Below are 17249 nucleotides of genomic sequence, written 5' to 3' on the forward strand. Positions count from 1 at the left end.
CTCCTTGTCTTAGGAGTTTGGAGGGGCAGTGAGTGCAGGTGACAGGCTGTCTGTTAGCACCTTGTCCATGGTGGACACCAGGTTTATCTGGAAAGGGCAGAGTGTAATTGACAGCTGGGAGGGGAGCAGAGCTAGCAGTGTGGAGCTCTAGGAGACAGGGCAATCAGGACCAAGATGTTCCTGAGTCCCCAGGAGCTTCAACAAGAGAGGTCCCAGAGATAAAAGGAAGACTTGGATTCAGTGGTGGGAGGGCGGGTGGATCTGAGGCCAGTGGAAACAGTCCTTGGGAATCTGGGGGGGGAGGGGTCAGGGGTTAGTCTCAGGAGTCTGGAGGGTTGGGGAAGGTACTGGGCTAGGAGTCCTCTGGAGAAGTCTGGCCTCCTCTGTAGAATGGGTCCTGGCACTCATGGAAGATTTTGGGAGCCAGTGGGAGGGAACTGGAGTAGCATCAGCCGGTGGGTGGGCAGAGGGAGGATCAGGAGGAGGGTGCTGACTAGTAAGAACTGACAGGTCAGGGGGTAAGGGGAGCTGACCAGGCCCAGGGACCCTGACCACAAGCTCCATGGGTTCCCGAGCCTTGTTTCTATAAGCCCTGCGGATGGTGTCCACTGCTCGCTGGTGGGTCACCTGCTCCAGGCTCTCTCCATCCACTGCCACAAGCTCGAAACCAGCCTGGGATCAGGATGGGAGAGTCATGGCACTCCCTGGGTCACTCCCACCCTACCACCTAACCTGAAGGCAGTGTCCTCTCACCTCCACTGGCTAGGGTACTCCTCCCCCAACTGGGTTCAGGAGATGGACAATGGGACTTTTGTGCCTGGAGCTGTTGGGGGCAGGGTGGGGCATAGACAATGGCCTTTTGTCCCTTGAGGCCCAGGGTGGAACAGGATGGGCCGTCCCTCAGGCCTAGGCTAGCATCAGGGGACAGATTTTCCCCTTAGGCCTGTTCTCTTGACCCCTGCGCTCCCAAGCTTCTTCCCACAACCTGGTCTGAACATGTCTGGATGAAGCAGCCCCACACCTTTCCAGACTTCAGCTCTGGGCCTAGGGAGTGGACTTCACCTACCTGCAGGGCCCCACTGAGAAAGGCCGCACCCCCTGGGAAGATCTTCTCTATCTTCACCATGGGCTGCACCCTGGACTCGATGCCCCCTGAAATGCTGATGCCTAGAGAGGGTCAAAGGCTCTGGTGAGAATATAGCCATACCCCCAAATCCCAGGAGGAACCTAGGACCTCATCCCAAAATCCAGGGCCCCCAATTGCTCCCAAACCCCAGGTTCTGTTATTGCTCAAGTCTCAACTCCCAAATCCTTCAAATTCCAACTCTCCCAAATCTAGATTTCCCTTTACCCCAGGTTCTTTTCCTATGCCCAGGCAGATCTTGAAATTCAAGTTCACCAACTACCCAAACCCAGGAGTCTACCCCACCAGTGCAGTCCACCCTGCACTCACCCAAGGACTGCTTCATTTTAGACAGTGTGATTGTCCTCAGCTCCCCACTGGGGGCCTTCATGGCTGCCTCCTCAGCTCCCCTGCCGGATCCATTCTCTGAAGGACCTTGCCGGGCCCCCACCTTAGCCACCTGCCCATCCAAGGGTCGTGGCAGAGGGGGCCTGGCCTTCCGAGGCCTGTGGTAGCGCCCATTGGCTGCGTTGGAGGTGGGGATGGGCGCTGGGGAAGGGGAGCGCCTGCGCCCAGGGGACTTGCCTCGACCCCTGCTGTGGCTTCTGCTTCGACCCTGGGCTGGGCCCTGGCTCTGGCTCTGGCTCTGCTGAGGATCTTCTCGTCTTGGGGGTTCTGTCAGCAGCCAGTTAGGCCGCGGTGGCCGGGGAGCGACAGGGGGTGGTGGGAGAGAGGGTGTACATGTGCTTCTGCATGGTGTGAAGGCGTCTACTGGCACATCTTGGAGAGGGGGGATCCCTTGATGAGGGTGGTGGGGAGCCGAGGCACTCAGGGAGACCTTGAGGCCCCCCAGCTGCTCCCTCAGCTCCCCATCCTCTTCTTCAGAGAAACCATTCATAGGCAGCAGGTAGAAACCTCCACGGCTATCTGGGGAAGAGGCCAAGGTCAGGCTGTTGCCTCCTGGCCTCCCACCTCAGACCACCTTTCCAGCCACCAGGTCTTGCCTTTGTGTGTGGCCTATGAGAACCAGACCTGCATTTGCTCAGGCCCACTGCCCACTGGGACAGACAAATATGATCTATTATAGTCACATTTTAATACATTCTATTATAATACATTTATTTCTTTCTCTTTCCCTTTTTTTTTTTTTTTTTTGGTACTGGTGATTGAACTCGGGGGTGCTTAACCACTGGGCAACATCCCCCCAGACCTTTTTATTTTATATTTTGAGAGTCTTGCTGAGTTGCTTAGGGCCTTGCTGACTTGCTTAGGGCCTCGCTAAGTTGCTGAAGCTGACTTTGAACTTGCAATCCTCCTGCCTCAGCCTCTCAAGTTATGGGATACAGGTGTGTGCCACCCTGAACAGCCTGAACTGATAATTTCTCAAATATTATCACATAGAATGAGACTGGATTTAAAAAGCCAGCAGGTTTAAAAGCAGCTGTGAAGTGAGTAACAGTGCAGGTGGTAAGTGGGTGGGATGAAAATGGACAAGGGCTTTCCTTCAATGGGCCTCTGAAGCCATGAGGACCCCCATTTGGGGGCAGGGATGGAAGGCCCCTTCTCTTTCCTAATGTTACCCGGGTTGTGCCCCCTCCTTGGGTTTTGAGATTCCAACTGACCAGGCACAGGGGTGATGAGGTGACGTTTGGGTGGCGTGTCCTGCCGGGCTGGTCTCAAAGCAGGAGGCCGTACTGGTTGGAGAGAACAAGTCAGAAGTAAGGCAGGTTAGCAACTTCTGCTGGCCCCACCCCCACCTGGGCTCAGGATCCTGTAGTCCTGGCCCCCAGCTGCTGACCTGCCCTGCTCTTGAGGGCCTCAAAAGCCTCTAGCTCCACGGGCATCACCATACTGTCAAAGCGGCCCAGGTCCGTGGGGGCCACCACACTCCTAGAAGAAGCAAGAGATGTGGGTGAGCAGAGTTCAGTTGTTGAGGTAACTGGAGGAGCTTCCTCCCTGGGGATGTTGAGGTATCAGGGATCCCCTCCTGCCCCCACTCCTCAAGCCCCTCCCCACCTGATGTCCCGCAGAAGCAGGAGCTTCTCAGGCTTGTCCAGAATAGCCAGCAGGGGCCTCACCAGGTCCTCCACGCCACCCTCATGCACATACTGCAGAAAGAGGCACCACAAGTCAGACAAAGTAGGGACTTCACAGGTGGGCCAGGGGAAACCAGAGCACACAGGGGCCTTGGGACCCATTCGACCCTCCATGTTTTGGGAAATGTTCACTCCACCCCAGGGTCTAGAGAATGGTCTTATCTTGGTGACCTTGTGGAAGCCTGAAGTAATAACAGATCCATAATAAATGGCAGGAACAATAATAGCTTTGGGACAGACACTTTTCTAAGCCTTTTACATATGGCTTCTCACTTAACCACCCTGAGAGATGACATTAACTATTTCTATTTTATGAATGAGTAAACTGAGGCTCAGAGGGGACTTTGCTCAAAGCAACACAGATAAGGAAATGTGAGGAAGGACTGCAACCGGAGATGTCTGGCTCTTCTCTGCTCTGGTGGCATTAAAGGATGAGCAGGGAGCCCACTCTCCTCCCCACTCCCACCTCCTGACAGAAGGAAGGAATTTGAGCCCAACACTAAGCTGTGGGCCTGACCCTTTGTTTGGAGCTGGAATGGGGACCTTGGGGAAGGGGTGGCTCCTCAAAAAAGCTTCTCCAGTCAGTACCCTTCTGCCTGGCACTGCCTGGATGCCACCAACGCGGATGCCACACCCCACAGACTGGAGAACTGAACACTGGGAGCCACCCTACTTGGGCAGAACACTGCCCCCTGGTGGCGAGAGGGAGACAGATTCAGGGACATGCACACAGAGAACCTCTTTTATGGGCATAGACAGAGAGAGCGCATCCTCTGGTGGTCAGAGTGAGTCATTTCCATTCATAAATAGCTGGAAATAAATAAAAACTTCGTGTGTGGCCCTAAACCTCACGCAGTCATAGGGATTCATACATACACAAACCACAATACACTCCTTGTTGTCTGAAGAAAGACATGCGAATGACCCAGAAACAGCCACATGTGTGTACATACATCAAGTCCACAAATCATTCAGCATCCAGGCCCTGTACTGGGCAGTGGAGACAAAATAATGAAGACCCCTGTCCCCAATCCTCGGAAACTCAGTCTAGTGGGAACAAAGGGCAAATGAACCATAAATCCCTGGCAGTGGGGCAACGGGGGTTTCAGAAGTGGAGGTTCTGAGTGGGCTTCCTGGAGATGGTGGCCTTTACTCAGACTCTGAAAGAAAAGATCAGGGAGGCAAGTGCTCCAAAGGCGAAGAGGAACGATGAGTAAACAGGTTTAGTGTGGCTATGGGGTCCACAAGGAGCCTCCGAGTAGGGCTGCACAGTGGTGAGCGCTGTGACTTGTCTTCCCTGAAGTTGCTTAGTTTGTAACCTGTTCAGGCCAAAGTGGTGGCCATGGAAGACAATGGGAAAGGTGTTGAGAGGTGACCTCAGAGAAGGCCTTAAATGTGAGGATAAGCAACTTATATTCTATTCTGCCAAATATAAGTGGTCAAGAGGTGGCTTGGGCACCCTGGAGTGAGCACAGAGGTATTTTGGTCTCACGGCTGTGTAGCAATGGCTCAGAGGGGAGAGAAAAGGGAGGCCTGAGGTTCAGGGCTTTATAGCCCAGGCATCAGAGGAACTTTATCGATCCCTGAGGGCTGGATTCATCCCAGAGGGTGGTGGAGGGGACTGGGTCAGGCAGTATGTAGAGCCTGCAGGTGATATGGGGACAAAGTGAGTACATGTCTTGACTTGAGGGCTGCAGAGTGGAGGGATGAGGGGGAAAAGGCATTGGCCAAAGAAACAGACACAGAACCCCACCTAGTGGCCATATCCCAGAGGTACAAGATCCCTGGAGGTTGGTGAATAACAGCTATACTTAGCACTCAGAGCTGTGTGACACCTACTGAGTTTAATTCTGAGTCCAGTAGCTGCCTCCCAACATGCACCCCCATCTGCAGCTCTACTGTGAACCAGGCCTTAGTAAAGGGATACATGAATGACCACATCTTAGGGTCCAGGTGATAATACCTGGACACACACATGCACTAGCCAGATACATACAAGCCCATACATAGATAAAATCATGCAGTCATGTTGACACAAACCAGGTAGCCCCCAGACATGCCAATGCAGATATTACACTGATATACAACATCACTCTGAGCAAGGTGGGTTGGAGGAATCTGCACATGACTCTCTGAAACCCCTCAGCCTGCACAAGCTGTGCAGAACCCACCGAACTCCAGGGATTCCTGAGACAAAGGATAGGACAGAATCTTCCAGTTCTCTTAGAGGGGGCGAGCTGCACCACACAGCCTCCCCAACATTCAGGCTTTAGGGACTCCTCAAAAGCTGACACCCACCCTGCCCTAGGGTCCTTGGGTTCTGTTTCAAGTAGAAGAGATCAGAATAATGGTGTAAGATTGCTTACGTGGGTAAGTAAGTAACTTAGTTACTTGGGTAACGGAAGGGGACTTTGTTTTTCTCTTGTTAAAAAAAAAAAAAGAAAAAGAAAAAGGGGACTTTGCATAGGGCTGGATCTACTGACTGTCCCAGGAATAAAAGATGACAAGGGGGCTAAGGCTGGGTGGGGGCTTAGAGGGAGTCTAAGGGACTCACTTCCACCCCCTCATCACCTGTCCACCTTCTCTCTTCTCCTCGGTTTAAATGTCACCTCCTCGAGGAGACCTTCCTAGACCATGCCACCTAATGTGTACCTCTCCGGGGTTATCGTTTATGTTTTTCTCATTCACAGCATCTTGAGTGATTTGTTACTAGGGGTGTTTAGGATCTAGTTATCATACAGCTCCCTTTCCTGTGAGATTGCTCTGTGTGTGTGTTTGTGTGTGTGTGTGTGTGTGTGTGTGTGTGTGTGTGTGAGAGAGAGAGAGAGAGAGAGAGATGTGTATTTTTCTTTTACTGACTGACTGCTGGCCTCTCAGAATCAAGCCCAGGTTCTGCTCAATGGACAGTAGCCTGAATGAATAAGGGGCTAGGTGAGTGAGCCACTGTGGGCCACAGCTATAGGAGGGCTGGGGGCTTACCCGTGAGCAGTGACGGGTGACTGCCAGCACCTCATCATCTGTCAGCAGCCGCCGGGCCAGGTCCTGAATGAGTGGCCGCCGGCTCTCCCAGGCCTGCACCTGCTCATTGGGCAGCTGGCTAGAGGGGCTCCCGGACCTGGCAGAGATCAGGGCCTGGCTCCTCTCCCGGTCTGCAGGGCAGGGAGGGGCAAAAGGATGTGATGGAGGAGCGGGAACTGTCGGGTGGGTGGGCAGGGCTTCCCTACCAGGGGTCAGGCCTGAAGAAACAGGCCAGCTGAGAGGCCCAAGTACCTAGCATGAAATTCTAGCCTAGTCCATATATTCCCCAGTATGGCCTTCCACAGCAACCTGCCCTCCAGTGGAGTACCAACCCCCGCCTTTAGTCCCCAAACCCACCCCTACACCAGTCTACTCCTTAATGGAGTCTTGGCCCAGTGATCTCTGTGTCCCCTAAAAATACAGTGTCATACTAGTCTGTTCCTCATTGGAAGCCCTATCACAGACTTTCTCATTGACCCCAGATATCTCTCTGGGAGACTCCACACAAACCCTCAAAATGTATCCCCCTATCTATGTGCAACCTATCTTTTCTAGTTGGGAATGGTAAGCTTAGTCCAATTCTTTGAACTGCCCCCAATATGTACCTCTTTGCCTGATCGTCCTTGCTCGAGCCCAACAGATTTTAGTCCAAAGCCATCAAACTGGCCCCAACATGCACCCTTATCTGCCACCCTACTGTTGACCAGGCCTTGGGAAAGACATGCATGAATTACCACGTCTCAGTCTCCAGGTGACAAACTTCTGTACAGGCCCAACTCCCCCTGCTGTGAAGAAGAAAAAGGCTCAGGCAGGCTCTGGAAACAAGGGTTGGGAGGGACTCAGTACTGACTGAAATGAAGCATTCAGGATGTAAGTAGGTTGGATCCGGAGACAAGAGAACTGGACCCCAGGGGCTTGAAGGTCATGCTCAGCTAGGGACTTCACTCTTAGGCAACAGAGAGTCAATGAAGATTTTGGATCAAGAGAGGATTCAGTGTGAGCGCTGCTCAGGGAGATTCATTTGAAAGAAGGAGGAAAGAACCCCAAGGACAGAGCCTGGGGTACCTACCTTCAAGGGTCAGAGGAGAAAAGAGGAGCCTTCAAAAGATAGATGAGAGTGACCAGAGAGGTGAGCTGAGAACCAGGAGAGAGCAGTGTCCTGGGAGCTGTGGGAAGAGAGAGGTGAAGGAGTAGGGGGTTGGCCCTAATTTGGAGGGCTGTCTCTCCTATGGGACTGTCACCTTGATGCCCCAGAACATCCAAATCCAGATTGGGGCAGCATCCAGCTCCTCTTTCTCTGATTGTTTTCACCTACCCAACATCCACTCCCCTTTTCTGGAAACCTCACCCTCATGGTCTCCTGGGGACCAATGTCCCCATTCTCAGCCCATGTACTCTGGGGTAGGCATGTGACCCAGGCTGGCCAGCAAAAGCACTTTGTCTCCCACATCACAGTGGTTTGTTCAGCATGGTTTGTGACCCCGGTGGGGATGAGAGACAGGTTCATGAGACTTAGCTGGAACTACTTCAGGAGAAACTCCTTTTCCCTGGGGATTGCGAAATAATAGTGGCCATCTTACCAAGTCAGTAAAGCCCGCATGATGGCAAATCAACTCACCAGAAAATGGAACGAAAAGACCAATGGACACATGTAGTGGTATTTTTCAGACTTTTAGACCTGCCTAAGACAGTACGTGAGCTAAGAGGGTTTTTTTTTTTTTTTTTGGTTTTTTTGTTTGTTTGTTTGTTTGTTTTGGTACCAGGGATTGAACCCAGAGGTGGTTAACCACTGAGCAACATCCTCAGCTCTTTTTTAAATAAAAAATCTCCTTAAGTCCTTGTTAAATAGCTGAGACTGGCCTCGAACTTGTGATCCTCCTGCCTCAACTTCCTGAGTCACTGGGATTATAGGCATGCACCACCACGCCCAGCAAGAGGTGACTTTTTTTTTTTAGAGAGAGTGAGAGAGGAGAGAGAGAGAGAGAGAGAGAGAGAGAGAATTTTTAATATTTATTTTTTAGTTCTCGGCGGACACAACATCTTTGTTTGTATGTGGTGCTGAGGATCGAACCCGGGCCGCACGCATGCCAGGCGAGCACACTACCGCTTGAGCCATACCCCCAGCCCAAGAGGTGACTTTTTTTTAAAAAAATATTTTTTAGCTGTTGATAGACTTTTATTTATTTATTTTATATGTGGTACTGAGACTCGAACCCAGTGCCTGACACCTGCCTTGTAAGTGTGCTACCTCTGAGCCATGGCCACAGCCCCAAGAGGTGATTTTTAAAGTTAGTTTGGATGAGTTTCTGTCAAATGCAGCTCTAAGAGTCTTAACTCATCCACTCTTGGCCTGGAAGCTGAGCCTTACCAGGGAGGACAGCCATCTCGTGAGTGGAAAGCCTCATGTGAGTACAGCCTGGGCTGGCCCTTCTGCCTGGGCCTTGATCTAGAAATGGTCTTGCTCAATGATTCTAGAATTTGATTGGGCCTGAGAAGCTAGATGGCTGGCAAAAGCAAGCCCCACTACTGCCACCACTAAGGGCACTGGGCTCTGAGCCAAGGTCTTCTACTTCCTTGCTGTGTTGCAACTCTGTCACTTTCCCTTTCTGTACAAAGGGAGGTAAGGCAAGATGACAATGACCACCACATTTTCAGAGCACCTTCTGTGTGCCAGACAATGTGATTTACATTTGCTAACTCACTTATTCCCTAGTATTCCAAAGAAACAGGCATTATTACTCCCATTGAATCTATGAGGAAACTGAGTCCCTCCAGGCTGAGTGGTGTGGCGGTGTGCCAGAGACCCCAGCTGGCGGACTTTGCCCCATCTTCCCTGCCTGGTCAATCCAGCACCTACCTTTCTCCAGGTCCAGGCGAGGGCGGGCTTTGGCTGGGCTCCTGCTGTCCAGTGTCCAGGCCTCTCTGCGCCCATCCCCTGCAAGCCGCCCCTGCCGCCCTCCCTTGAAGAAGAGGTTCATCAGAGTCTTGGAGCGCTGCAGGGCCCCCTTCTCCCCAGGGGACCCCGACTTCTCCTTCTTCCGCTGTTTCTTCTCCTCTGCAGACACGAGGGAGCACCCGGGGGGCTGGAGGGTGGGCAGAAGGGAAGGACGAGGGGCAGGGGTGTGGGAAGGGGCAGAGAAAAGGGAGAGTGGGGGTGGCAGACAGGATCTCACTCGTGCAGGGTGGGGAAGGGTGGGGGGGTTCCTCCTCCAGTTTCCACCTCTCCCAGAATCATACAAATGCAGCCGTGTAAGGAATCTGGGGCTGGGGAGAACAGGCCTGGGCACTCCAGATTGAAAGGACAGGGGTGAGGGTGGATTTGGGGATAAAGTTGGGGTTAGGACTAAGAATGGGTTTGCGGCCCAGGTCTGGCTTAAAATGGAGCCCAGAGTAAAAAGAGGTCTGGGGCTTGGGACAGAATGAGCAGTTTTGGACCAGGGACTACAGAGAAAGCAGTAGCCTCCCATTCCCCACGTACCCCATAGGGTCAGGTGACTCTGGGAACGTGTGATGGGGGGCCGGGGTCGGCTAAGGGCCAGCAGCAAAGCAGTCTTGGGGGACTCTGAGAGGGCGGAGTCAAGGCGGCGGGCAGGAGGGGGTCCTTCAGAACGGATGGCTGTGTCTCTGAGGATGACTGTGGGCCGCACGCTACACCAAGTCTCCACACGGCCCCCCACATCAGGCTCCGTCTGCATGGCTGTGTCCGCCCGCCCCCAACTTGGTCCTTGGCTGCCCAGGTCATCAGGCCCCAGGCAGACATCCATGCGGTCCGAGGGCAGGGAGCCTGAGCTATAGGGGGCGCTGGAGGCATATGAGGAGACACTGGAGCTGCTCTCAGAGGCAGGTGACAGCTGCTGCAGCACCCCATTGCTCACTGCAGGGAGAGGGGAAGGCAGGGGCATCTGCAGCACCTGGGCATATGACGGGTTTGCCTCAGCACCCTGTGAGGCTTGCAGATCACCCCGGGCTTGCGGGTAGAAGAACGAAGGCCAGGAAGCCACTGAGGTTAAAGCCACAAGCTGCTACGCAATCGTGCCTCTGTCTTATGAGAAACCTCAGACAGAGCACTTCTCTGTTCACTCTCTGGGCCTCAAGGCCCTAGAAGAGCCTGAAATTGAATCTGCAAGTGATCAGGGGGGTCCTAGAAGCCGCTCTGGGTTATGTGAGGGTCTTGAGTAGATCTTGGTCCCTGTCCTTTCTTTTTCAGAGACCCTGGCCCCACACTTGGGTCTTAGCCCCTTTCCCTCCAAATTTGAGGACTTAAGCCACTTACATCGGTCCAGCCAACAGTACTCAGAAACCATCTCCTTGTAGGCAGGGTACCGGCCTGTCTCCTGGGGAGGTCATGGTGAGTATAGGAGGAACAGGTGAGAAGGGAGGGTGAGAAATGGGACAGGAGTAAACCTTACTTTCCATTTCTCCCTTCTGAATCCACTGTGCTCTAGCAACATTGGCCACTTTATTTCTAATCATGCCAAGTTCCTTTATACCACAGGATCTCTGCACCTGCCCTCCCTTCTGCCTGTTTTCTCTTCCTTCAGCTCATTATGTGGCTAGCTCATTCTTGCTCTTTGTCACTTCCTCAGAGAGACCTGCCCTGATGTCCTCTGGCTATAAGGATCTTCCCAAATTACTCCATTCCACCTCTCTGTTAATTTCCTGGTGGCATTTGTCACAGTCTACAAGTATCTGGTTTGTCCTTTTTCCCCCAGGAGCAGAGACCTTGTCTGTCCTGTCATTGATGCAGCCTCAGTACCTGGCATAGCATCCAGCACAGAGTAGGTACTCAAAATATTGTAGTTTTGTTTTGTTTATGTGGAGTTGGAAATTGCACCCAGGGCCTCAAGCCTGCTGGGCAAAAACTCTACCATTGAGGTACACCCCCAGGCCTCAAAAATATTGTTGAAAAATGAATAAGAGGCAGAGCAGGAGTGAGGAGGGGGTCTGGGATAATTTGAGGAAGGAAAGGGAGAAATGGGATGTGGGAGAGGTGGGAAATAGTGGGGGTGGAGGAGGCACTAAATGGTGAGATGGGCAAAGGCCTGGTGACGAAGGAGAAGGCAGAGCAGGGGCCACCAGTTGGCACCAAGGAAGAGTGAGGCATCACCTCCTGCAGAAGCCAGAGTGAGAAGGACCTGATCCTCAGGCAAGCGTGAGACCTACATGAATAATGAATACAGCTGCCTCCCCTGAAATCTGATCTCTGGCCCTAGCCTAGGGCTCCTTGCCCTGTTGCCTGAGGGTGCCCACCACCAGGTCTTTGCCCAAAGCCACAGATATCACTCCACCCTTGTGGGCAGGACATTTGTTCCTTCAACCCTAGGTCTCCACCATTCAGAAGAAAGGGTGCTGCCTCAGGAATCTGGGGAGAGGACTGGAGCCAGGTTAGGCTACTGAGCAGCAGAATCACTGGCCTCTCCGAACCTCAGTTGCAATGCCTCTCTGAACCTCAGTTTCTTCTTTTGCAAAAGGGGAATTCGAACTCCTTTCCACTTAGCTATGGAAATGTCACATAGGGGAGAGCAAGGAGCTCAATAAAGAACTAGGGTGGTCTGGGAAATACTTCTTCTAGTCTGGCCTCTTCATGACTCCCAGAGTCCTGCCCACCTTGATGGTCAACATGATGTGTGTTTGGCCTTTCAGCACTTCCACGGCTTGGCTGTGGCTGATGTCGTCGAATCTGACACCGTTGGCCGCCAAGACTTGGTCCCCCACCTTGATGCCATTCTCCTCAGCTAGCCCACCATGGTCCACTCTGGGTCAGACAGGTGTCAGTTGATAAGACTCTGGCCTGTCTCCCTCACCCCTATTTAGTTCCCTTTCACTTGGATATGGGAATGCCCTAGTCATGCTCCTTGACCCCCCTCCTGATGACCACATCCCTTATCAGGTCCACCCCTGACCTGGGCCCTCATTTGGACATGTAGTTGGCCAGGCCTCACTTGCTGGTCATTCCCAGGCCCCAATCCCAGCCCCATTCCCAGCCCAACCTCTAGATACTCCATTTCAACCCTGTCCCTGCCCTTACTTGGACACATAGATGCCCAGGCCAAACTCCTTGCCCCCTCGGATGTTGAAGCCCAAGCAGAAGTCATCAGAGGTCGTGTACAGGTGGACAATGCGCCGCGCACCATCCTCCGAGCTGCTGTTGGATGGAGTGGAACTGCACTTCTCCACCACCAGCCGCCGGTTCACCACATCCACCCTGGAACAGCAGCAAGGGACCCTCAGGTGGGGTCCCCAGCCACCACCACCCATCTCCCCTCCCAGTAGTCTTGTAGCTGCATGGGAAAGGGAGGTTGCCTCCAGGGGACATCCCAGGCCTAGGATCCTCAGTGGGACATAAGTTGTATTCAATCCGGGAAATCATCCTACTCACCTTTTTATGGAACAGCTGCAATATGCAGTGCCCCATGTTTTAAAAATCTTTTTTTTTTTCTTTCGGTGCTGGAGATGGAACCCAGGGCCTGGGGCACAGGGAGCATGCACTGTATACTGAACCACCCCCAGCCCTAGGGCCCCATTTCTACTCCTTATCATGCCCCCATGAGGGAGGTGCTGATGCTGTGCCCTAGTTTCACAGCAGCAGCAATGAGGGAAGAGGGCCCTGGTGTTGGACAGCTAGTGCCATTGAAGTATAGCAAGGAGGGAGAGACTCAGGCCCATTTTATTTCCTGGCTTCTCCTGTTCAGGGGTGGTTGGGGGATGGGAGGGCTGGGGCTGCTCACCACGTGGTTTTCTCCTTAGAGAATTTGATGCCTGGCACCCGGCCCATGCGCCGTACCATCATGTGCAGGCGGCTGCTGCCCGTCAGCACCTTCACTGCGCTGCCCATGGTGGTGCTCTCCAGGCTCAATCCGTTCACCTCTGTGATCTTGTCCCCCACACATAGGCCAGCCCGCTCTGCGCCAGAGAGTGGGGAGGAGGCTGACCTCCCCACTGGACAGAGCTCCCTGGGGTACCGAGCTTCCTCCCTCAAGGTGCAGATCTCAGAGTAGGTTCTGAGTATTGCCTATTAAGGAATCTCTGTCCCTTGATCCACTCTGCCCAAGGGTGGGCCCCATCTTCCATGAGATCAGCCTTCCAGAGCTGAGGACTTTTCCTCTTGCTGCCCACAGCATCCCCTGCCTCCCCTGAGATGGGGGTAACATCCTAAACCAGCAGTTTTCCCCCAGGATCACTCACCTGCACTGCTCCCCTCCTCCACTTTGCTGACAAAGATGCCCAGGCCATGCTCAGAGCCTCCCCGCACGCTGAAGCCCAGCCTCCCTGCTGGGCTCTTCTCCACTCGGACTGCGTGGATGATGTCACTTTCATCGCTGTTGGCTGCAGAAATGGGGACACAGGCATGATCCCCATGTTCATTCTGGGCACAGAGGGCCCCTAGCTTCCCAAAATTGGGGCTTGCAAAAGCTGGATTACTGGTCAGAGCCACATAGTACTGAGGACCCTAAATGGGGAGGGAATCAATTTCCAAGTTCCCTTTAGGGTGATTTTGACCCTGGGCCATGGAGTGTGTGGAAGCAGGTGAGGATATCAGGACAGGAGTCCTGCTCCTTGGCTGTGTGTGTGTGTGTGTGTGTGTGTGTGTGTGTGTGTGTGTGTAATGTTTACTGAGCGTTCTGAGCCCATATTTCTAAAACGGCTGCCACTCAGAGGCCCAGAAAGATGGCAAAGAAGATTGAAATTCCATTCTTTGGGACACAGCAAAGGGAGCCTGGCCTCTTCTGCTTCCATCAGAAATGGTAGATTAGCTCTAATTTCAAATAGCCGGAGAGCGAGGCTCTGGAAGGCATCAGATATTTTTGTCAGTGGAACCCAGAGGGCAGAATCAAGCCCATGTGGTGGAGTTAGATGGAGGCATGTTTTGTAAGGAAAAACTTTCTGAAATATGCAGCTGCCAGAAATGGAATGGGTTTCCTGGGACAGCTAGTGAGCAGCATGCAAACTCAGACCTGGTAAATCCCTAACTGGGATGTTTAGGAAAGAGTGTTGAGGCCTCCATCTCTTAGACTCTGTGATTCTGGGAGTAAGCATGCAGGGACTACCTGGCTACCTGGGGAAAGAAACCCCAAACATCACCATGCTGCATGGTGTGCCCAGAGCTAACTTCTCCATCCAGTGCTGAGGTAAGTCCGAAGGTACGGAGTGTCCTGGGTCCCAAGTTATCAGGAAAGGCTTCTTAGAGGACTAATGGATGGGATTTGAATGGATGGAAGGAAAAGGAGACACTGAGGAGGGGATGGAGTGAGCCAGGCTCAGAGGCAGGCCTTGAGGAGAACTTCCGGGAAGAGAAAAGCAAGAAAACTTAAGGATAAAATGGGTCCCAGATGAGTTGGGTCCATTTCTGAGATTTCTTCTCAGAAAGGCTTACCCTAGAGGTATTTGAGAGGGAGAAATCACACACACACACACACACACACACACACACACACACACACACTTCAATTTGATCTAGCCGAAATCAGGTTACAGTGCATGGCCAGCTCAGACAGAAGTCCCTAAGGGAAGCCTGAGGAGGGACAGTGCAGGACAGAGACTTGGGAGCTTGTGGGGTTTCCCAGCAGACTGTAGTCACAGGACACTTCAGCCTCAGCCCAGGAGTCTTTTGCTCCCAGCCCCAGCCCTCATTCTCCTCAGTCCCTCCCGGGGGGGGGGGGGGCCTAGGGCCCTGCGCCAAGGTGATACCTATTCTGAGGTTTGATCTCAGAAGCCTGAGTCCTCTAAGGATGGGACCTTCTCTCCCTCCACTGCCCTGGCCCTGGCCACCCACCCATCCTCCAGGAACTCTATAGCAGTTGCCCATATGCCCCCTTCTGCTCTTGCCCTCTCCATCTTCTTCATGGCCAGTCTGTGTTTATAACAAGGCATGCCTCTCCCCTGATGAAAAATGTCAACTCCTGCCCCTTTTTCAGGTTCTAGAGGAACTCTAACTCCTCCCTGGACTCAGTGAGGCCACCCACAGGCTTCCTCTGCCCACTTCCCTCCCCTCCCTCACCGGGCTTTGGTCACACTGACCTCCTTCCTGTTACTCTTGGAAACCAACCCTTTCCGTGTCCCCTTTGCCTGCAACATCTTTGCCTCGACCTGCATAGGCCAGTTCCTTTCCTCATTCCCTCTCTGCAGCCTTCCTGGACTCCTGGCCCTCCTGCCAGTTAGTCCCTGTCACAGTAGTTCCTGGGATGTGGTATGGACCAGCAGCATCAACATCACCAGTAAAGATGTTAAAGAAAAAGTGAATTCTTGGGATTCACCACAGATCTAGAACCAGAGACTCAGGAGTAAGGCCAAGTGATTTGTCTTGTTTTTTTTTTTTTTTTTTTTTGTGCTGGGCATTGAACCCAGGGCATCAAGCATGCTAGGTAAGGCTGTACCACTGAGCTACTTTGAGACAGGGTCTCAAAATATAAACTAAGTCACCAGACTGGACTCTTGTGATCCTCCTGCCTCAACCTCTGGAATAGCTGGGATTTCAGGCTTTTGCCACCTGCTGGCTACATAGTTCTTTCAGCAGAGTGAAACCCATGAGGGAAGTGCCTCCCCACTCCCTTCCACACACACCTCCTAGCTCCTCTGAGGACTTCTGCTACATGACCAGACTGACAATGGTGACCCTCAGCAATACCCTGCTGCTCACCTAAAGGTGAGGCATACCGTGGTAGGTGATTGCATGAATGTTCTGGGGACAGGGGCAGAGACACCCAGCTGGGTCAGAGGGGAGGAGCAAGGCCTGAAAAGTCCAATCTGAGATCCAGTCAGAGGAGTGCTGCTGGATAAGAAAGAGGAGAGGAGCTGGAGATATTTATCTGGTCCTGCCCACAGAAAGCCCAGGCCCAGAGGGCCCTGCTCCCTGCCTGGCAGTCAGGGTGCTGTCTTGTTCACGAGATCTTTGCCGCCTCACATCTGTCGCTGCAACCAGGCTATCTCCTAGGTGCCTGCCTCACATGCTCCATGCTTTTCACTCTAACCTCTGTGGGTGATAGCTGAACCCCAATACCAGCTGTTTTTGTTGCTGTGTCTCTAAGTCCTGCTACAATGTATGTTTCTGGAGGTGAGGCTCATTTCTCTAGGTCCTCTGCAGGACCTAATCAGGGCAGGTATAGAATTGGTGTACAATAACTGCAGCATCAGGTAACTACACCAGCTTAGGTCATACCCTCTTTGAGGGCCCAGACCTAAGCTTCCCTCAATGAGCTCTTCTCTCTTCTCTTCCGACTGAACATTTGCTGCTCTACCTTCAGGCCCTTGCTTTGATCCCTGAAACCTGGGCACTGACTCCTCATAGTTAGGCACAGAGATGGTCATACAATTGGCTGGTTTCTGGAAGATGTCCTTTTCCATCCTGCTCCATCCCACAAAGCACACATAAATGGATCTGGAGAAAAGCAGAGTTCATGGGAGGAATGGGCCTGTTCAACACCTAACCTTGCTCACTCCAGGGCTAACATACTATACACACAGCTTTCCCTGCTGTCCTATCCCTAACTTCTAACTCTGGTCTACAATCTTAGAGCCCTAAAGTCTTGGCCTGGAGGAGAGGCAAGGGTAAGCAAGGAAGATGTGGGTTCCCAGAGCCCTCACTTCCCTAAGACTCCTATCTCTTGAGTTCCCCCCAATCATTGGCTTTACCACCACCTACTTAGTTCCTGCTGTCCTCTATCCCAGCCTTCCCCAGCCCAAGCTAGTGACTGGGCCCCACACCCACCTTCGATGGGGGAGTTGATGAGAATGACACGGCCCATGGGTGATGAGGCTCGGATTCCACGGGGGGGCCCATTCAGCAGTCGCTGCTGCTTCCGCAACAGGTATCGTGTTGCGGTGGAGCCGAAGTCGCTGCCCAGGTGGCCTCGGGAGGAGAGGGAGCTCAGAGAGCTAGAGCTGACTTCTCCTAGACCCGGTGGGTCGAAGCCCACTGTGAAGCCATGTGCCATGGTGGCTGGACTGGAGTGGCACCCTATAGGTCCAGAAGGAATCTGCCAACCCTCCAGAGGCCAGCTCCCAGTGCTCTGAGT

The 17249-nt window shown here is 53.0% G+C and overlaps 1 protein-coding gene across 2 annotated transcripts; it reads right to left on the bottom strand.

The window, feature by feature from the left end:
* Positions 1 to 306: 306 nt before the first annotated feature.
* Pdzd7 (PDZ domain containing 7) lies at positions 307 to 17168 on the bottom strand. 2 transcript variants are annotated; one of them, XM_077799251.1, is made up of 16 exons: positions 16943 to 17168; positions 13423 to 13563; positions 12966 to 13140; positions 12266 to 12442; positions 11845 to 11992; positions 10511 to 10571; positions 9716 to 10111; positions 9095 to 9292; positions 6972 to 7019; positions 6199 to 6368; positions 3140 to 3231; positions 2922 to 3013; positions 2746 to 2817; positions 1454 to 2050; positions 1067 to 1167; positions 307 to 672 (listed from the first exon to the last, which is right to left on the bottom strand). In XM_077799251.1, exons 1-16 carry the CDS (start codon positions 17166 to 17168, stop codon positions 307 to 309), a joined length of 3060 nt encoding a protein of 1019 aa, XP_077655377.1. The 2 variants fall into 2 exon arrangements, with proteins under 2 accessions (XP_077655377.1, XP_026263714.2); XM_026407929.2 differs by having other exon boundaries at positions 6972 to 7022.
* Positions 17169 to 17249: the final 81 nt, after the last annotated feature.

Source organism: Urocitellus parryii, chromosome 5, assembly GCF_045843805.1.
Source record: "Urocitellus parryii isolate mUroPar1 chromosome 5, mUroPar1.hap1, whole genome shotgun sequence".
NCBI lineage: Eukaryota > Metazoa > Chordata > Mammalia > Rodentia > Sciuridae > Urocitellus > Urocitellus parryii.

Excerpts from the sequence above, each read along its gene's own strand:
- Pdzd7 (XM_026407929.2), bottom strand. The coding sequence starts at position 17,168 with ATGGCACATGGCTTCACAGTGGGCTTCGACCCACCGGGTCTAGGAGAA. Across the intron at positions 13,564-16,942 it reads CATCAACTCCCCCATCGAAG|CCAACAGCGATGAAAGTGAC; the intron begins GTGGGTGTGGGG and ends CCATTTCTGCAG. Across the intron at positions 10,112-10,510 it reads GTACTGTTGGCTGGACCGAT|TGAGCAATGGGGTGCTGCAG; the intron begins GTAAGTGGCTTA and ends CTCTCCCTGCAG.